Consider the following 20,763-nt stretch of genomic DNA (forward strand, 5'->3'; position numbering starts at 1 on the left):
AACTGCCTCCTCCTCTCTGATTTCCCTCCTCCTTACAGAGACTCTTATGGTTACACTGGGCCTACTTGGATAATCTAAGATAATCGTCCCATTTCAAGTTCCTTAATATAATCACACCTGTAGACTCGTTTTGCTATGCGAGGTAACATATTCTCAGATTCCAGAGATTAGGATGTGGACATGCTGGCAGGGTGTGTGTGTGCGTGGGTGTGTGTGTGTGTGTGATTATTCTTCCTACCAGTGCATATACCAAAATTTATATCAGTACTCTATTGACCAACATTCAGATTATCTAGTTTTTCATTTTAAACCACGTTGCAAGGAATATTTTTGGACTTGTATTTTCACACTTACATAAATGTATCCATTTGATGATATCCTGGTGTTGCACGATAGCCAAAGGGTATGTGAATTTAAAATACTGATAGAGGGGCGCCTGAGTGGCTCAGTAGGTTGAAGCCTCTGCTTTTGGCTCCAGTCATGGTCCCCGAGTTCTGGGATCAAGCTCCTCATTGGACTCTCTGCTCAGTGGGGGGCCTGCTTCCCCCCCCTCCTGCCTCTCTGCCTACTTGTAATCTCTGTCAAATAAATAAAATCCTAAAAAAGAATATTTTAATATTGACAGAAAAAAAATAAAATATTGATAGACATTTTCAAATTCCTTTCTAAATCATGTATATTGGGACATCCGGCTGGCTCAGTTGGTAAAGCATGCAACTCTTTTTCTTTTTTTTTCTTTTTTTGACAGAGATCACAAGTAGGCAGAGAGGCAGGCAGAGAGGGTGGGGGGAAGCAGGCTCCCTGCTGGGCAGAGAGCTGGATGCGGGGGCTCAATCCCAGGACCCTGAGATCAGGACCAACAGCAGCCAAAGGCAGAGAGGCCTTAACCCGCTGAGCCACCCAGGTGTCCCGAGCATTCAACTCTTAAATCTCAGGGTTATGAGTTCAATCCCCATGTTGGATGTAGAGATTACTTTAAAAAATAAAGTCTGAAAAAAATAAACAAAATAAAATTAACCATGTGTATTAATTTTATTCCTATCAACAGCTTAGGAGAATGCTTCTTTACATACTTCAGCACAAGGTATTTCAAATCCCTGCTAATCTGCCAGGTGAAAAGTAGTACAATATGTCACCAATTTCATTTGAAAATGAACAGTTTAGGGGCGCCTGGGTGGCTCAGTGGGTTAAGCCTCTGCCTTCGGCTCAGGTCATGGTCCCAAGGTCCTGGGATCGAGCCCCGAATCAGTCTCTCTGTTCAGCAGGAAGCCTGCTTCCTCCTCTCTCTCTGCCTGCCTCTCTGCCTACTTGTGATCTCTCTGTCAAATAAATAAATAAAATCTTTTTAAAAAAAATAAAAAGAAATTGAACAGCTTATTTGCTTATATACTCATTTTTATTTCTTCTATGAACTGCCTATTGTCTTTCTTTTTATTGACAAATGACAGGCCTTCATCTATTATATATGTTGCAAATGCAAATATTTTTCCTGGGTGGTCATTTGTGTTTTGACTTTGGGTGGCACAGAAGTTTAGTTTTTACCTAAAAGATTTTTCTTTTTCCATGTGGTTTCTAAGTGTTTTAAATATTTAGAGAGGCCTTTGTCAAGACTCTTCAAAGTTCTCCCATGTTCTTATCTGGAAGTGGGCATTTTAAAGTCATATCATTTGGGGCACCCAGGTAGCTCAGTCAGTTTGGCCTCTGACTCTTGATTTTGGCTCAAGTCATGATCTTGGGGTCCTAGGGTCAACCCAGGGGTGAGGCTCCCCACTGGGCAGGGAGTCCCGGCTTGTCTCCCTCTCCCTCTGTCCCTCTCTCTGCCTGTGCGTGCTCTCACAGAAGGAAAGCACAAGCAGGAGGAAGGGCAAGCAGAGAGAGAGGGAGAAGCAAGCTCTCCGCAAGGCAGGGAAGCAGATGAGGGGCTCAAAATCCCAGCATCCTGGGATCGTGACCTGAGCCGAAGGCAGACAGGCGCCCAACCGTCTAAGCCACCCAGGCGCCCCTAAAAATAAATTTTTCTATCTTTTATCAATCTGGTGCACATGAGTACGTGTCCACGCACTTGAAGGGTAGTCGGAGGGCCCATTCATCTCTTCCCAGGTAGCTAATTGTACTATGTTTATTACGTCTCCTGGACGTCTTAGACGATAGCCAGAGGAGAAAAGAGAGTCAAAAGAGAAACGGTGAAAGAGTCGCGGGAGGTAATTCGGCGCGCCGACTAGCCCCTGCGGGGAGTAAAGCGCCCCCGCCCGGGGCCGCCAGCTTCCCGGCCTGCGACTCCGGGAAACCGGCGGAACGCAGGTGCACGAAGCCTTGGAGCCGCACGAGCCCGGCCTGGAAGGACTGTACGGCAGCGGGGGAGCGGTTTGGCGGGAACACAGGGCCGCTCGGAGGCCGCCGCTGCAGCCGCCGCCGCGATGCTCCCCTCCTTGCAGGAATCTCTGGATGGGGATGAAAAGGAGCTAGAGAGCAGCGAGGAGGGAGGCTCCGCGGAGGAGCGGAGACTCGAGCCGCCACCCAGCAGCCACTATTGTCTCTACAGCTACCGCGGAAGCAGGTGCAGCACCCAGCGTCCCTGGGGTCCCGTCCTGGCCCTGCCACCGGGCCCCGCATCCCAACCCTGCGCCCCGGCCCCGCATCCCAACCCCGGTAGCTCGCAAAGACCTTCCCCTCGCCCAGCTGTATAGTCTCTGGCCCTAAGGGCCCCCTGACCTCACGCCGTTCTTAAGAGCCACCGGCCTGGACTTTGCCCCTCCTAAGCCTCTGCGCTCCAGCTGTCCCTCTCGACTTCTCATCCCCTTCCTGTCGCCCCTGCCCTTGTTGGGCGCAGCGCCTCGCCCACTCATTAATGTCAGTTTCCACCCCGTCGTCCTTGTCAGTAGCGCCCCACTTTCTCCCATTAACCGCACGCATCCGCACTTCCACCCCACCCTCTGATTGCCCTCTGTTCCCGCTGCCCCCTTTTCCTCGGTCGGGGCAGACATTCCTGGGGCTCTCTTGGCCCTGGAAAGTCTGGTTTTTTAGAGGAAATTCCCTCGACTCTTGTGGATGTTTAATTTAGCCTTTCTTCCACCCCTTAGACGGCCTGGAGAGAGAAGGGGCTCTTGTCCGCACCGTTGCATGGGTTCTCCCTGTCATTAGGGTAGGCAGTGGAGGATCGACGCCCTTCTAACTTGCAGCATTTTCAGTGGACTGTACCCTCTCACCCTGCTTGCCGGCGGGGAGGGGGCCATACCGCGCTTGAGTTAGAGCCCATAACTCAGAGCGGCATTGCTTTTGTGATGTGCAGATCGGCGCAACAGCGAGGGGACAGTGACGAGGGAAGCGCAAGCGGCACAAATGCAGAAACGCCCTCTGGTGATGATTTCAGGTAAAAACAGCTCGCCCCTAACCCACGTGTGTGCTTTGATCTTCTGTGCGTCTCTGTCTTGTAGATATTAGTGGGTACCTAATTTCCCTTCAGCTTTCCCCGACTCAAACCACCGAGCCCACCTGTCCCCTAGGAACTGCATCTGGACTTCCTCCTTCCTTCATTCACTCAAGGCTGGGCAGTTCCAAATACCCGTAGTGCCCCTGGTGATGAGCCAGAAGCAGTCGATCTTAGTTCCTTGATTGGAACTGCATTAAATATTCAACGTCATATGAGTATAAAGAAATCTAAAATGCTCCTTTTCCCTGCGTTCAGTTTTCTTTCAGAGCTGCGTTGCTACACACTGGAATGTAAACTCCAGGACAGCGGAGATTTTTGTCTCTTTGGTTCATTGATGTCTCCCTACCTGGCACCCTGAGAGATAACTAGGGGAGACGTTTAGTACATATTTAGTAAATGAATGAATGAACCTTAGCACTTGATGCTAAGTAGGGTATAATACAACAATATGTCCACTGACTGGATGATGGATGACTTAAGGAATTTTTTAGGTGTCTTAATAGTGTGATGGTAACGTGAAAAGGAGGTAAGGTCAGGGCTGATTAGGGGTCCCGGTAGAGTCATAATACTAGAGAGAATGAGCTGGGAAGATAGGACTACTTTAAACTGTTTGAGGAGGTAGATCATACTTGGGGACATACACATCTAGAAGCCTCCCCAACAGGAGTCCTATAAAAAGCTTTGTCAAACCCTTAAAGAGATTCTGGCTGTTAGTCATATTCTGACTTACGAGGTGTGAATATATAGTCCACTGATAAGGAATGTGTGTCTCTCATTTGTCAAGCCTCTCCTTGGTGGATACTAATCTGCCATCGGAAGTGGAACCAGAGCTGCGCAGTTTCATTGCTAAGCGTCTTTCTAAGGGAGCAGTCTTTGAAGGGCTGGGTAATGTTGCATCTGTGGAGCTGAGGTAAGTGTAAAATGTGCTGTGTCTTGGAATTTTTAATCTGAGCTGAATATGAGAAGGAAGGAGAAATTGCAAAAGATCAGGTCCTACTAGGCTTGTAAAGCTAGGCCCAGCCGAGCTGGGTCTCACACACACATTTGTGGAATGGAATTTGGTGAACGGCAGACTCTGCCACCTAAGTGTACTTATTTAGTCTTGTACTTGGGACAATAAGTTCATTACCAAAACTAAAAGTGCATACTTTACAGTTGGTAAACTGCTTTCACAAACTTTGATGTCATTTTCTCTACAAAGGGGCCATAGAGCAGATACTCTTACTTCCATTTTTAGATGGGCAAATAAATTAGAAGACATGAAGGTTAAAAAAAAAAAAAAAGACATTAAGGTCACAAAGCTGGTCACATTGATGGAGTTCAGGCTTAGTCATAGGAGTCCTCCATTCACTTCAGCCATCTTTCCATCATACCCCGTGATTGTAGTTCACTTTAGAAGTATGGTTTTGCCACCAAGTCCCCTCAGGAGTATGAAGCCACAGCCAAAAGATAAAGCCCCAGGATTAACATGTCATATCTGCTTGGAGCTTCAGTGATCTGTGAAGCTTCGGGGGAGAAAGAGAACATGCTTATATTTATGTAAATGTGGATATACTATGAATGAGAATAAGACTTGCACGAGTTTTTCATATAAGAGAGGAGAACTCAAAGAAATGGCACGTTTGAAATTCCAGGTGCTGCTTTCGCTAAAGCCCATTTGAAATTCCAGGTGCTGCTTTCGCTAAAGCCCATAATGGTACGTGTTAATTTTCCTCTGCTGTTTCAAGCAAACCAAGGAGAAGTCTAGGAGATTCTGACCTAGTTTGCAATCTAACAGTACTGCCAAATGAAGATGACCAGGGTTTGGAGCAGTCCATAAAACTGGATGCACGAAGCGCACCTGGGTGGCTCAGTGGGTTAAAGCCTCTGCCTTCAGCTCAGGTCATGATCCCAGAGTCCTGGAATCGAGCCCCACATCGGGCTCTCTGCTCAGCGGGGAGCCTGCTTCCTCCTCTCTCTCTGCCTGCCTCTCTGCCTACTTGTGCTGTCTGTCAAATAAATAAATAAATAAATAAATAAATAAAATCTATAAATGGTGTTTAAAAAAAAACAAACAACTAGATGCACGAGTTAGCACAATAATACATTTCACTGTCTTGTCTTTTCTAGGATTCCAGAATCCCGGGTTGGTTGTTATTATTGTCTTTTCCAACAAGAAAAACTGCTTCCTGAAGCAGCAACAGTGGACTGTGAACATAACGCTTCAGAGTATGTGGTCTGTTTTCTAGGAGGGTCTGAAAAAGGACTTGAGCTATATCCTTTCTTTGGTCTTCGAGGACATCAGGAAGGAAAACATGGGAAGCCAGGAGGAGGAGTACTACTCCCAACCTCCAAAGAGCTTTTCTACCCCTTCTCTATTTACTTCATTTCATACCTTCATACAACCAGTTTGTCCTGGCATGTTTTAATTTACAGTTTGCATCATTTGAAAGATTGTATGTATCCTATTGACAGATAAAACATTGTCCTGATGCACCCTTTATTGCTTCCTTAAGAACGTACTTTCAGGCTTGAACTGGACAAGTATATTCAAGGGCTGAAAAATGACATGAACCGTGAGGTAAGGGGATCGAAGATTTAATTGATAATACTGAGAGGATAAACACAGTATAACTGCTCTACTTATTAAATCACACAGGTGTAGGGCACCTGGGTGGCTTAATGTGTTAAAGCCTCTGCCTTCGGCTCAGGTCATGGTCCCAGGGTCCTGGGATCAAGCCCTGCATCGGGCTCTCTACTCAGAGGGGAGCCTGCTTCCACCTTTCTCTGTCTGCCTCTCTGCCTACTTGTGATTTGCCTATCAAGTAAATAAATAAAATCTAAAAAAAAAAAAATCACACAGGTGGACACAAAGACACCCCAATTCTAAAAATGTACTGCTTTGTGGGCTAATAGGAGGGTGCTGGTTAAGGGAAGCAGGGAACATAGTCCTGTAACTGCTCTAAGTTTCACAAGACTGCTTCTAATGTTTTGTATCCAGGAAAAATGGATTCCATTCAATTCAGGGTATGTGGTAACATGCCAAATGAGAAAGAGGATGCTCTTTTCCTGATTTCTAGGCTCACGTGACTTAGGCTCTGGTCAGAATTAATGTCCGCAAAGCCTCTGGCACCAAAGACATGCTATACAACGGTATAACTGTCCTTGAACCAACATCAAAGATTTGTAGAAAAATTCCTTTTTTTTTATTAGTCGATCTTTCGCAAACTAGTCACATCCATATTGATTAAATTATCCATACCTTTTTTTAAAACTACACATTCAGCGTGTAGTAGTTGTTAAGTCGTAACTCTTCTAACTTTACTACCCATTACATGTGGTATCAATTCCTTTTACTTGTCATGTGTTTACAAGCTTCTGTGGGAGAAAAAAGGCTAGCATAGGAGTGTACCAGGGAAATGAGTCTAGGGGGAGCTGCTCTCCCAGAGTAGAGCTCTCCTACTAGTCCCCAGTGAGCCGTATAGCCTAGAAAGCCAGGTGTGCTCATGGCAGCAATCATGGCAGCATGTCTGACAGCTGGAGTGGGCTGGAGTGCTTTGATGAATTAGGGTGTGTCCTTCTCTGATCCTATTGGAATGTGAGTGAGCTGTCTCCTTCAGCCATTTAGCAGGTCCTCTCTAAGCTCGTCCTCGTGCATGGGTGTTTCAGGCACTACCAAGGGCTGGGGTGATAGAGATTATTAAAAGAATATCTCCTTGGGCACCTGGCTGGCTCAGTTGGTAGAGCATGCAATTATTGATCTCAGGGTTATGAGTTCGATGCCCCCTTTGAGTGTAGAGATCACTTAAAAAGAAAATCTTAAAAAAAAAAATATCTCCAGGGTGCCTGGGTGGCTCACTGGGTTAAGCCTCTACCTTCGGCTCAGGTCATGATCCCAGGGTCTTGGGATCTAGTCCCACATCCTCCTCTCTCTCTGCCTGCCTCCTCCTCTCTCTCTGCCTGCCTCTCTTATGATCTCTGTCTGTCAAATAAATAAATAAAATCTTAAAAAAAAAAAATCTCAAGAATATCAAGAAGAAAATGTTAAGTCTACTAAAATGAATGCTTATATTAAAGGCGATGACATTCTTTCTTGATCTAGGAAAGAGGCCTGGAGAACCACATAAAATCCTACCTGAGCAGCTGGTTTGAGGACGTTGTATGCCCAATCCAAAGGGTGGTTCTTCTCTTTCAGGAGAAGCTTACCTTTCTGCTACATGCTGTAAGTATTGCCTAAACAAAAGCATTTCTTTAATAGAGAGTCACTTTGGCAGAGTTTGGATTAAAGACATACTCACTTTTTCTCAACACTCTGAACACCTGAACATACACACACTCCCCCTCGCTGCTGAATATTCATTCAAACTATGCTTGTAATCAGAATAGACCACGTTCTGTTTACTGAGATCTAGAAAGTTCCATTACTCAGGTAGAATTGCAAATACTAAATCTTCCCAATAGGGTAAAACATTATTATTATTTTTTAAAAGTAGGCTCCATGCCCAGCTTGAGCAGGGCTTGAACTCATAATCCTGAGAGCAAGACCTGAATTGAGATCAAGAGTCTGACCCTTAACCAACTGAGCCAGCCAGGTGCCCCTAGGATAAAACATTTTAAAATAATACTTTTGAAGTGATCTGGGAGAGGCGTAATTTCCAAAACAATTTGAGAAAGAAAACAAAAACCCAAAGTGAATTTTAACTATATAAAAAGTACAGAGAGGGGGGTCTGGCTGGCTTAGTCAGTAAACCATGCAACTCTTGATCTTGGGGTCGTAAGTGCAAGCCACACATTGTGGGTAGAGATTACTTTAAAAAGGTGCGGATAAAAAATGAAAAATTCACAAAATATCCAGACAATGGGGGAAGGCTAGAGTACATGGACAGGTTTTTATTCAAATATGTGGTGGGTAAATTCAGATGCAACTGGAAGGTCCCATGAGACCAGGGTGATTAAAGCCAGGTTTTAGGCTGTCGTTGGGCAGCCACTGAACAAGGCTCTGGAGAACACTGCGTAGTGCCTGTCATGAATGTTCCAGTGTGGTGCTGATTGGGGAAGCTGACTTTTACTGTCGAGTAGCTGCTCTATAAGGAAAAGTAGAATCCTGTATCGATTAGGCTTTATTTTTCTCCCATAGGCTCTGAGTTATACTCCTGTTGAAGTTAAAGAATCAGATGAAAAGACAAAGAGAGACATTAACAGGTAAAGAAGAGTTTTGTAATGGGGCACCTGGGGGGCTCAGTGGGCTAAAGCCTCTGCCTTCAGCTCAGGTCATGATCCCAGGGTCCTGGGATCGAGCCCTGCATCGGGCTCTCTGCTGGGCAGGGAGCCTATTTCCTCCTCTCTCCCTCACTGCCTCTCTCCCTGACTGTGATCTCTGTCTGTCAAATAAATAAAATCTTAAAAAAAAAAAAAAAAGGCTTTGTAAGGAGGGAACCTTCTTCACTGCAAGCCTGATAGTACATGTTCAAACCTCCCACCCACTGCAGAATGAATTTGTTTTCTCCTTCCTACCCTGCAATACTATGTGTGGAAAAGAACTTATTTATGCGGCAGGTTTCTGAGTGTGGCCAGTCTTCAAGGCCTTATTCATGAAGGCACCATGACGTCCTTGTGCATGGCCATGACCGAGGAGCCACATAAACCTGTGGTCATCGATTGCAGCGGCTCCCAGCCTCAGTTCTACAATGCAGGTGAGCCACAGCCCAAGGCAGCCTTCCTGGTAGGAGCCTATTTTTGCCCTGAGAACACATCATACAGATTTATCCCCCTTGCCTTGTACACTTGTACCTGTTTATCTCACACTCACCAAAAACAGTTATCAATTCTAGAACCACAGAAATCCCATCATGCCTAGCAGTTCCACTCCTATGTATACAGAGAAGCTCTTATATGTGTATGTAAGGAGACAAGTACAGAAATATTCAGAAAGGCATTGTTTTAAATAGCAAAGAATGGAAGCAAATGTCTATCATCAAGAAAACTGAAAAAGTGGGACGCCTGGGTGGCTCAGTGGGTTAAGCCGCTGCCTTCGGCTCAGGTCATGATCTCAGGGTCCTAGCATCGAGTCCTACATCAGGCTCTCTGCTCGGCGGGGAGCCTGCTTTCCCCCGCCCCGCTCCCTGCCTGCCTCTCTGCCTACTTGTGATCTCTGTCTGTCAAATAAATAAATAAAATCTTTAAAATTAAAAAAAAAAAAAAAGAAAACTGAAAAACTGCTGTAGTCATACAGTGGAGTCCCATATAGCAGCGAAAATGCACGGACTAGCTCAGAAGCATACTATTTAGTCAAAGAGCCAGTAAAGAAAAACACATTAAGTTTAACCTATGTAAAGTAATACTATAAAGGCCTTAGGGATTTTTTTTTTTTTAATTGACAAAAGTTGAAAGAAATATGTGGGAATGATAATCCTTTCTGATGGGAAAAGAGGGGGATATGATGGGGAAGACACAACTCAGGGCTTCAACCATTTGGTATTTCTTAGCCAGGTGGTAAATAGACTATTTTTTTAGACCATTACAGAACTCTTAAATAATTCACCCTTAAGTGGGGCGCTTCGGTGGCTCAGTCGGTTGAGCGTCTGACTCTTGATTTTGGCTCAGGTCATGATCTCAGGGTCATGAGATCAAGCCCTGTGTCCAGCTTCTTGCTCAGTGGGGAGTCTGCTTGAGATTCTCTTAGTCTCACTCTGCCTCTCCCCCCACTTGTATGTGCTTGTTCGTTCTCTCTGTCTCGCTCTCAAATAATCTTTAAAAAAAAAATACAGTGTAAATGTTTTTAGCAAGAAAGAAAGAAAATCACAATAGATATGTGTGGTGTACACCTGAAACTAATAAGTTGGATGTCAGTTACACCTCCATTAAAGATAAATAAGTAACAAATAGAAAATAAATGTCTTATGCTTTTAAGGAGGAACCTTTGTATTGGTAGAATTTCAGTTTTATTTATTTAATTTTTCTAAAATACTTCATAGGAAGCAACCGGTTTTGTGAGGAGTGGATGCAGGCTTTTTTGAATGGCACTGAAGGAGGTAACCCTTTTCTTTTTCGACAAGTACTGGAGAACTTTAAACTAAAGGTAATTAATTGGCTACGTGCCAAATGCCACATAACATTTTTGTCTCAATTTTTGTTAGTACCAATGACAGAGTAACAAATCTGCTTTACATCTGTGATGTCTATTAAATAGGACATTCTCAAAACTAGAATCCCCAGAAGGCATTTACTTTATTTACTATATTTTCCAGGAGCTTCTGCTTATATATCATTGCATTTCCAATTAATTGGGTTGAATGCTTGCTTGTATCTTGGGATTATCTTCTAATTTGTGATGTATCTTAGTTGGAAAGCACCAAAAAAAAAAAAAATGGTTCAATGCCTAAGGGTTCAAAATTCTGATGGGGAGGAGTGTTGTTACTTTATTTAGGTGATTTTAAGGGTATTTAAGAAATTGTGTTCTCCCAAGGGCAAAGCATATTAGCCCTAAGAATGATGGAAATATTTAAAATAAAAGGCAAACATCTCAGCAACATATGTCAAGCTCTCAGCTGGATAGGATAGATTTTTCAGGCCTCATTATTATCTCACTAAACACATATTTAACTGGGTAATTTTTTTCTAGGCCATACAAGACACAAATAATTTGAAGAGATTTATCCGACAGGCAGAAATGAATCATTATGCTTTGTTTAAATGTTACATGTTCCTAAAGAACTGTGGTAGTGGAGATATCCTTTTGAAGATTGTTAAAGTGGAACATGAAGAAATGCCTGAAGCCAAAAATGTGGTGGCTGTCCTTGAAGAATTTATGAAAGAAGCTCTCGCTCAAAGTTTTTGATCACATGTTTTAAGATAACTGTATTGTGAAGATGCACCTTCAAGCCTTGGTGTTTGAAACTGCGGTCATTATAATTGTCCATAGGATTGCTAATTCAGACTATTTCAAACACATTCTAGATGTCTTCATTTTGTAATTTTAAAATTTAACTTAGTCATAAAAATCCGAGGACCATTTTTCAATGAGCCTTAGATGTGTGTGTGTGTTAGAGTCGTGGCGTTTTAGCGCACTGCTGGCCCCATAAATTCCAGGCTTCAGGGGGTTGAGGCTCAGAAGTCTTGAAAGGTAATTTTGTGGCTTCTCTAAAGAGTTGGCTGCAGTATTTAGCAATTTTTCCTCCCAGAAAAATTGTCATACTCCTTTCTCCGTGTACTATAGCTTCTTTAAAAAAAAAAAAAAAAAAAAAAATGTCCTCCTAGTCTCAGGACAGATTAGCGCTGTGACACCATTTCAGAGACAGATTTGTGCATCCTGTGGGTGCTTGGATAGATTTTCTTTTTTGTCTGATTATGGCATGGATGACAGAGCCAGCTTGGAAGACAATACACAAATCATGAGTGTGTAAGGCATTAAATTAGATGCATAAGCTTCAAGACAAAACATCATCTCTGACAGAAAGCTACTGCCAAAGTGGCCCCCAGCCCCTTTCTTCATTCATTTGTTCACAGCTACTTGCCAGGAGCCTGTATTTTCTTTTCTCTTTTTCTGTCGAAAGTGCTGGAGTTTCCCAACAAGAGTGTTAAAAAAGAAACCAGGTACTTAAATTGTACAAGCAAACTGTAACAAAGAATGCAAACAGATTCTTCATATCAGAGTTACTCATTGATTTTAGGTTTTTCTGTGTATTTGTTACAAGCCTCATATTGTTTTACTCTGAATCAACTGAACGGGTCCTCAGCTAGAGCCATTTATAATTCCCAAGGAAGCCAGTTGTAGCTACACTCGTGATGGCAGTTTGTTCTGCAAAGCTCTTTAATAAATCCATTTGATAATGATTTTTGTTTAGAAGATCAGAAGTCTTATTCTCACTTCCCTCAGAATGCTCAGAGGAACACTAGCCCGTAAAAATCCTCTCCTAAACTCACATAAGTGCTGAGTTTTAACTTTGAAAATGACTGACAATGGCCTATGCTTTCTCTTCTACAGAAGTCTGGGGACATGACTCACCAAGCCATTTCTTTTCCTTTAATGAGAAATACAATTCAGGATCTTCATAAAGGCTCTCATATGGTTTTAAATTTTAATAACTTGGATTGTAGGCAGTGTAGAAAACAAAATCCAAATAGCACTTTTTATAGCATTAAATTCAGAATGACTATGGGAAATAAGCAATTCCAAGGCACTACACTTGAATCTGACTTTTTCTAATGTACTCGGTTGCTCATTTAGAAATCAATTTTTTAATAGACAACATTAGGACATCAACATTTGGAGTCAAAAAAACATATTTTTCATTTTCAAATTCACGTTTCATTCAACAGTCCATGATGTAAATGGCATTTTAAGGTAAATGTATTACCTGCTTCAAGCCATTTCTGGATATAGTCAAAGTTTCATTAACTATTCCTTACATCAACTTCTAAATATATATTTTGTGATGCAGGCTCAGTACCCTGTGTTACCATTTAGTCTTTTTTTACAAGTCTGTGACATACCATCACTATTGTAGGTGAGGAAAATGGTGACGTGGAATCAAGTATCCTGTTGGCCATGAGAAGAAACCCAAAGAGCTCATGACCAGAAACATGGACTGTATTCAAATTTTAATAAGCTAACGTATTAACTTTTAAAGTTTTAAAAAGGACTTGTTCAGGTGTGGAATACATTCATGTATTATTTGTGTGCTCTACACACAGGAAATATATGTTCGTCATGTTCTCAAAAATGGCCTCAGTTTAATTGTAATTATATTTGTAACAATAATCATCATAATAATAAACCACTCTAGCTTCTCATCAAGAGTCATTTTTGTTTAACAAGCTCCATTCTCAAGTTGACATTTTTATGAAGGTGCGGCAAGTTTGGGGCGAGATCATACTTGTCACGCTAAGGAATCTGTTGAAGACAATCACATCCCCCCTGGAATACACCTTTTGGCACCTGGCAGGAGGCGTCAGGCAGGGTGTGAGGGCAATTTCCATCACGATGTTTTATTCACTGTCCAGGGAAGTTACACACCTAGAACTCAATAACCCAAATCACTTCCCTTCACTCTCATTCATTATTAACCATGACAGAACGCCTGTCCTTCACCAGAGATGCACTTAAACCAGATGCTAGGAAAGCCTGCAGGCATCCGGGAAACAAGACGAGGACCACGTTTTCCTAACCATGTGTCTTCTTAGTGATGGAGATCTACCCCTGCCCGCACACACCTTGGCATCAGTGAAGTCCTTCTACTTGGAGGTGTAAGAGGGCAGCTCTAGTCCCACAAGTGCTAAACTTCCTAAATGTGACCCAGACTTCAGATCATTCTGAGCTGGCATAAATCCTAGATTTCGGAAGTCAGTGGTGATAGGGAGCGGCCATGAATTAATAGCTATGGATTTGCTTGTAAACTATTCTAGAAGGGCCGATAAAGCAGAGATCCTGTTAAGTGAGCACCAAATCAATGTTCCAACATTACTTTACTAATGCAGTGAGACTGGGTCCTGAAACGAACGCCCTGGCCCTTCCACAGGTTTAGTGCCCTGAAAGTCCAACACAAACAGCCGAGAGGTGAGAACATGAACTTGGGAACCACAGTGCGAATCAATCTATGCCACAAGGTACCCGTGAGTCACTACACTTCTCTAAGCCTGCCCCTCGTGTAAATATGGGCATACTGATACCATTTCACACCAAGTAGCCATGCACTAAATGGGGATCTTCCACGGAAAATGCCTTACTTATGCAATGCCCAGCACATACTAAGTAATCCGTAAACTGTCTTTAGGGTTACCTATTCACTGTCTCACGAAGTTACCGGAGAAAGAGGCTCTGGTAGGAAGGAGGAAGCAGAAAAGTTAAGGGGGAAGTGATAGGAAGCCAAAGGCAAAGCTACTAAACAGCTTCTGGCTGTCCAGGGAGCTGGCACATAAGACAGGGCCCTGATTTTCCCTCCGGGGATGTGAAGCAGGAACAAATTCTTTGATCTTGAGCCTGAGCTATACTCTTAAGTTGGCTCTGGGATGCCTTCTACAGCTTTTAGAACTGTTTTGCAATGACCTACAGGAAACCGATGTGACAACATTATGGGGAACAGCTCCCGTGCTCCGTGTAACAGGGTTGTTTAATCCCCCAATGAAATTTAACGGTTATGAATAGCAAACCCATGTATGCAGCCGTCGGTTTAGAAAAGCTGGGGAAAAACCTTCACTTTCTCAGACCGTGTCCATTTGAAGCCCATTTGACTATTAAACTCACCAGGCATTGACGCCCCTCTTGTTCTCCTCTTCCGTTTGCGAACAGTTCTTTTACCCTGAGAACCTTCCTGTCCCTTCCTCAAGATCCTCAGACGTTGACTGCCCCTCGAAAGACCTAAATAATAGACTACTGGGGTAAAGAAGGAAGTTCCTAGATATTTCAAAGATCATTCCAATGATAGTAGGATATTAATCTCCCGTTAGAATATAGGTTAGAGGAGAAGAGCAAGACGGGGCGCCCAGCAGGACAGCAGGCAGAGATGTTCCTGACCTGAAGCCATGGACCAGTTTCCTTATTCACACACCACCTCCCCCCTCCACATTGTACACAAAATGGTCTATCTGCACATTTTTAGGGCAAGAGAAAACACAGCTTCCATCAACCACTCAAAGAGTTCAGCAATTCAAGAATGGTTAAGAACCACTGAGCTAGGAACACCAGTGCCCTCACCGACTCCCAGAGCTGTGCTGTATGTCCATCAGAGGCCCAGCGCCACTGCTGCCCACCGCCTCCCACCTCCCTGACCCAGACCGAGACAAAACAGGCTCCAGTGCTAGCCCTTCAGGCCACTTTCCGAGTCACCGTTGGCTTTAAAAAAAAAAAATCTTTAATGGAATCTGTGTTCAAATAATATGTTACAACAAAAATATACAGAATGTACACAATACAAAAATATTTAGAAACAAACATTGCAGCTTGTGTTTCCTTTTGTTTCCCACTTACTCAAGTCCTGGGGGTGGGGGGTGGGGCGGATATTCAATGTTGGGCACTGTTTTTTTAAGGCAGAGGAGTGTGGTGCTTTCTGGCCAGCCCTGGGAGCAGCATGAAGGACTCCAGGAAAGGGCTTCCGCTGCACCCGGGAATCTGCATTATTTGCAAACGAAATTGGACCCTGGGGGAATATCTGGGCTTGGTGAGCAATGACTCCCCTAATCCTCTGGGTAAGAAGGGTCCTCATGGAAATGGAGAGTCCTATTAGCTGGCAAAAACACCTCATTAGGGAGCTTTTCCTAATTAAAAAAATGAATGATTAATGGTGTCATTAAAGCCAAATTTCTCCTTTGAAGATCTGTTCTCCCTTCCCTAGTTTTTGTGATTCCTCTTCCGTTTAACGAGCGAGCAAGTCTACGGCTGCTGTTCGGGGAATCCCCAGCTTTCAGTCTCTGTATCCTGTGGATGAAAGCCAGCCACCCTCCACAGCCCCAAGAGGCACCCCAGGCCGTTGGCTGTACGGGCCCGGGAAAGGAGGGGTGAAGGGGACGGGCGTGCTGGCAGGGCACCGGGATGAGGGTGCATGGACCGGCTGCGGTGAAAGCCAGACACCAAAACAGAAACCTTTCTTACCAGACAATGATCTCTGGCCCTGGTTTGGAGACCTGGGTTGTGAGGAGTGACCGTGGAGCCCCAGTGGGTGGCCCTGTTTGGAGCTGATGGTTGGGCAGGTGTGGCGTGAAGCGGACTAAAGAACTTCTGGGTTCCTTTGGGACCTGCCGACAGGTGGGTCGCTTGGTGCGTCTCAGACAGGATGGCATGTAGGATGTCCGCCTTAGGTAGTCCTTCTTGGTAGCAAACTTCCATCTGCAGCCCTGAGGGAACTGGGTGCTTCTCTGGGGCCTTTCTAGAGTCTTCTGGTTCACAGTCTTCTCACCCCTGCGAGAGGCAAACCCCTCTCCAGGCTGCACCAGATGAAGGTGGGAGAGACTCTCTATTCCCTCCACTCACAACCCAGAACACCAGGTGCAGGGGGGTAGGGGACAGAGCGATGCCCTGCCTCCCCATAGGGCACAGGGTGCCTCTGCTCCTCCAGGGAGGGACAGCACCACTCAGGGTTAGGCGGCTGCAGCCCATGGCCAGGGCCCCCCTCTCCATTCTGACCCAAGTCTTCTGAGACCCCTATTCCAACTTGCTCTCCTCTCCGTGGAAGCGGACTCTTCCAGCTACCCCCTTCCCTCCCTAGGGGCAGAGGCAGGCTCGTGGGATACAGACAAGACGCCTCGGGGTGACACAGCTCAGCCCCCATAGGCCTGGCCATCCTCAGTGCCGTGCCAGCCCAAGGGCAGCATGACCTCAGGAGAGACATGGGGGGGGCACCCAGACAATCTGTCTAGCACCAGGCAAAGATGGGGACGGGCTTGGCGTGGCCTGTGGCTGCAGGAGACCCTGCCCGTTCACGTGTGATCACTGAGGACAGGAAGCCACAGTGGCCCAAGACCCCCTAGCTGTCTGGCCCGGCTGACTCCAGACTAGGCTCCTGCTCTCACCCTGCAGGGACACACTCCCTCTGCCTCCCGGACTAGAGTTGTCTTTCTGGGTTGTCAGTGCTTGGGAATTCCAAGAGCAGTATACAGGGAATCTCATATTTTGTCAAAGGCCACCCTCCCCTCCCCCTCTCCTCAGGGGCTGTATCAGCTCCGGCTCAGAACTCATTCCCTCAGCCTCGTTTTCCCACTTGTGCCTTGCAGGGGCGGGGGAATGAAGCTGACAATAGCCAAGTTCCTGCCAAGCTCTGAGCCTCTGCATGTAGGGGCTGCCCTCCCCTCTGACCCTCCTCCAAACACCCAACAATTCTCTAGAAGCCGTCTTCCTCTAAATTGGAATTTCTTTGACTGCGGCCTCCTGTCCCCCCTACTTGGTGGACGCAGGGCTTCAGTGTTCCTGCCCCAGCTTCTCTTACACCCCCAAAGCTCCTTCCTCCTTGAGGAAAACAGAACTATCTTAGACAGGAAGGTCATTCCAGAGGCAAACAAGATGGGAACTTGGCAAAGGCCGGCTGAGGCGTCCTGAGCATCCCCCGTTACCACAGACAAGTCTCCCACTGGTCAGTAGCTCTCAGGGAGATGCCTGGAAAGGATGAGGAATGGGAAAGAAGGCGGTAGCTTTGCTGAAAGCCAGGTCCTCAGGCGTCACACCTCTCTGCGCCTTTTTCCCCTCTCACGAAGACCCTTCCACACACTGCCATGTGGGGCCTCTCTGCAGTCTCTGACTTGCCTCACGTTCTTTCCATGGCCTCTCCTCCCATCCGATGGGTGTCCTTACCCACTGAACCACACACACACACACAACACACACACACACACACACACCACACACAACACACACACACACACAGTGTCCCCATGACCAAAGGGGAGGCACAATGTAGGGTCAGGGCAATGGAAGGGAAGGAAAAGGCGCTAAAAACAAGGCAGGGCCTGGCATGCCGAGGCACGGAGATGAGATGTCAGCATTCTGGGGGACAGGGAGGGAGAAATCCAAAGGTGGTCGTGGGCCTTGCCTAGGGTAGCACTTGGGACAAAGTTTATTCCCTCCTGCTTGCGTTTCTCTCACTGGACACCCCCAAGGGCAAGAGTGAGGCCTGGAGTTACAGCATCTCCCTTCTCTGCCTGCCCCAAGCACTAGAGGCCGTGCCTCAGTGCCCAGCACCAGGAGCACACCCTGGGCTCGCTTATACCAAAACCCAACACGGCCCTCCTCCGCTCCGGAGCTCCAAACCCAACAGCTGTAGAGCGGACACTCCCCGGCCTATAACTGCACCTCTGAGCTGGACAAGGGCCTGCCTCCCTACCCAATGCTCGGATCCTCCTGACATCTCAGGACGAGGAAGAGGGAGGAGGGCTGCCGTCAATCAGTGACAAGAGAGGCGTCCCCTGAACTCGTGGAACAAGCTGAGCCCCAGGGGAGGGCTGCCTTCACCCTGGCCTGATGGCCTCAGAACAGTCTAGGAAAACAGTAGCTGCATCCAACTCATCCAGCAGGGGCCTTTCAGAAAAGAAGCCCCACTGTCCCAACCTGAACACCAGCCTCACCGTGGCCCAGCCTTGCGTCCTGTCCTCCCCGGTCTCCACGGAGCTGAGAACGAGGATGTCCATATGCGCTCCTTCCTGCTGCAGCTCGGCCCTCCCCTCCCAGACCTCGGGCTCCCAGTGCCTTAAGGAGGCGGTGGCAGCTTTAAGTCCAGCAGGGAGTAGGCGAAGATGTTCCAGAAGACAGCGAACAGAACAAAGACCGTGTACATGGTCACAAAAATCCACCACAGGGACTGGTCCTGTAGCCTCTGCTCGTAGTTCCTCAAGACCACCACACCCAGCGTGATCCCCACAGCCACGCCGCCCAAGTGCGCCACAAAGCTCGGGTGAGGACACGGAGGGTAGGCCGATGGGTGGAACCGGAGCCACACGGCCCGCCCGAACTCCATGCTCACTGCAAGGGAAGGAAGCACAGGGAAGTCACAGCAGGGCCGCTGGGCAGGGGTGAGAGGGCTTGCACGCCATCCATCCACCCTTGAATTCATTCACTACCCACTAGGCCGAGCACTGTTTGTTCTCTGCCCTGCAGACAGACAAGTGAAAGAGACGAACCCCTGTTCTCCCAGGGCTTACAGGTCTGGCAATCAACCAGCATCAATTACACACATCAGATAATTCCAGTAAGAAAAATTCTAAAGGGGGTAAAAAAAAAAAAAAAATTAGGTAATTTTAAATCAATGCTGGGTGTGAGGAGGGGGGATTCCTTAGTTTGGGGAATCAGGCAAGCTCTCCCTAGAGACGGGAAGTGTGAGCAGAGACATGATTATCAAGAGAGGACCCTAAGAAGAGAAGTCCAGGCAGACGGGAGAGCTTGTGCAGAAACCCAGAGACCCTGACGGCCCTGCGTTCCTGAGTACGGGAGGCTCAGTTTCCCCACTTGTAGAGTGCCAGGCTACACTGCGGGAACATTAATAACTCCCATATGGGCTAGCATGTTACAGTTTGGACAATGTTTTCATGTATTCTCTCAAAACCCTTAGAAAAGCCCTCAGAACCAGTGCTTTTGTGATTGGAACAAAGGGATGGAGGGGGAAAAGGGCAAAAAAGAAATGGGAACACACGACGCCAACAAAATCCTGAAATTTGGGACGCCTGGGTGGCTCAGTTGGTTAAGCAGCTGCCTTCGGCTCAGGTCATGATCCCGGCGTCCGGGGATCGAGTCCCACATCGGGCTCCTTGCTCCGCAGGGAGCCTGCTTCTCCGTCTGACTCTGCCTTCCACTCTGTCTGCCTGTGCTCACTCTCGCTCGCTCTCTCTGACAAATAAATAAAATCTTTAAAAAAAAAAAAATCCTGAAATTTAACTCCTAACAGATGCTAAAATGCCCCCATCCCAACCTCCAGTTCATTCTTCTCGCCTGAACTTGTTGGGTCAGCCAGTCCCATGGGACGCACTCCCTCCAAAGGACAGGGGCTTGGAAACGGCCATCTCATCCCCCACCACCAAAGAACACTAGGGGCAGGCATTCTTATCCCCATCCTGCAGATGCACAAACCAAGGCAAATTTGACAAGGGAAAGAAAGTCCTCTGCAGGGAATTCTGTACCTGGTCAGTTACCATTTAATTAACCAGCGTGTCTCTCTCCACTGTGGCCACCTAGGGGACACCCAAGAACCTCCAAGGATGTTCTTTTCCCTAATCTTCTGGCCTGGGCCCTGCAAGTCCAAGGATGGCCGATAGATGGCAGGAGAGGAGCAGTCAGGGAGCACTGAGGCCTCCCTGACCCTTCCCCAGGCCCTGGGCGATCCTTCTGCCTTTGCACAGCAGGCCCTGGGGACCACAAAGGAGGTCTGAAAGACACTGGTCCCCTGCTCCAAAACAGCATTCTAGGTTTTATGATGCTTTGAATTGGATGTTTTTTAAATATCAAGACATGGGGCGCCTGGGTGGCTCAGTGGGTTGAGGCCTCTGCCTTCACCTTGGGTCCTGATCCCTGGGTCCTGGGATAGAGACCCTCGTCCGTCCGGGCTCTCTGCTCAGCGGGGAGCCTGCATCCCCCACCCCCCACCCGCCGCCCTGCCAGCCTCTCTGCCTACCTGTGACCTGTCAAATAAATAAATGAAATCTTTAAAAAATAAATAAATAAACCATCAAGACTCAAGCTTCTCTTCCCTTCCTTGCACACAAATTCAGAGTCTGAGCAAACAGGGAAGCTATGCTCACCCTGGCTCAGAGAGTCTGTGGGCTTCAGAGCAAGGGGTGTGCATGAGGATGGAAGTGCGGTCCGCACATGCCCATCCCCCTGCCCGTGGCTGTTCTGGCTCACCTTCCTCTTCCAGGTGGTCACAGGTGGATGGGGACAGACG

The 20,763-nt window shown here is 46.6% G+C and overlaps 2 protein-coding genes across 3 annotated transcripts in view; one reads left to right on the forward strand and one right to left on the reverse strand.

The window, feature by feature from the left end:
- Nucleotides 1–2,209: 2,209 nt before the first annotated feature.
- On the forward strand, nucleotides 2,210–13,201 carry CUNH17orf75 (chromosome unknown C17orf75 homolog). Its single transcript, XM_004747071.3, has 10 exons — nucleotides 2,210–2,557; nucleotides 3,290–3,370; nucleotides 4,215–4,340; nucleotides 5,540–5,683; nucleotides 5,933–5,990; nucleotides 7,512–7,631; nucleotides 8,547–8,611; nucleotides 8,966–9,102; nucleotides 10,384–10,487; nucleotides 11,031–13,201. The coding sequence occupies exons 1-10, from the start codon at nucleotides 2,418–2,420 to the stop codon at nucleotides 11,244–11,246; spliced, it is 1,191 nt and encodes a 396-aa protein (XP_004747128.1). The 5' UTR covers nucleotides 2,210–2,417; the 3' UTR covers nucleotides 11,247–13,201.
- Nucleotides 13,202–15,235: 2,034 nt separating this feature from the next.
- The window catches only part of RHBDL3 (rhomboid like 3), a 51,562-nt gene continuing 46,034 nt past the window's right edge, over nucleotides 15,236–20,763 (reverse strand). For both annotated transcript variants that reach the window (XM_004747073.3, XM_004747072.3), the window contains one exon: nucleotides 15,236–18,851. In XM_004747073.3, coding sequence (XP_004747130.1) covers nucleotides 18,580–18,851 — 272 coding nt within the window. In that variant the 3' untranslated portion in view covers nucleotides 15,236–18,579. The remainder of the gene's footprint in view (nucleotides 18,852–20,763) is intronic.

Source organism: Mustela putorius, unplaced genomic scaffold (assembly GCF_011764305.1).
Source record: "Mustela putorius furo isolate JIRA1106 unplaced genomic scaffold, ASM1176430v1.1 tig00003962_pilon_pilon_pilon, whole genome shotgun sequence".
In the NCBI taxonomy this organism is placed as follows: Eukaryota; Metazoa; Chordata; class Mammalia; order Carnivora; family Mustelidae; genus Mustela; species Mustela putorius.

Bases quoted from the DNA above. Each gene is read 5' to 3' on its own strand.
- CUNH17orf75 (XM_004747071.3), top strand. From the start codon at position 2,418: ATGCTCCCCTCCTTGCAGGAATCTCTGGATGGGGATGAAAAGGAGCTA. The intron at 5,991-7,511 runs GTAAGGGGATCG...TTCTTGATCTAG, and splicing joins AAAATGACATGAACCGTGAG to GAAAGAGGCCTGGAGAACCA. The intron at 8,612-8,965 runs GTAAAGAAGAGT...TTTATGCGGCAG, and splicing joins ACAAAGAGAGACATTAACAG to GTTTCTGAGTGTGGCCAGTC.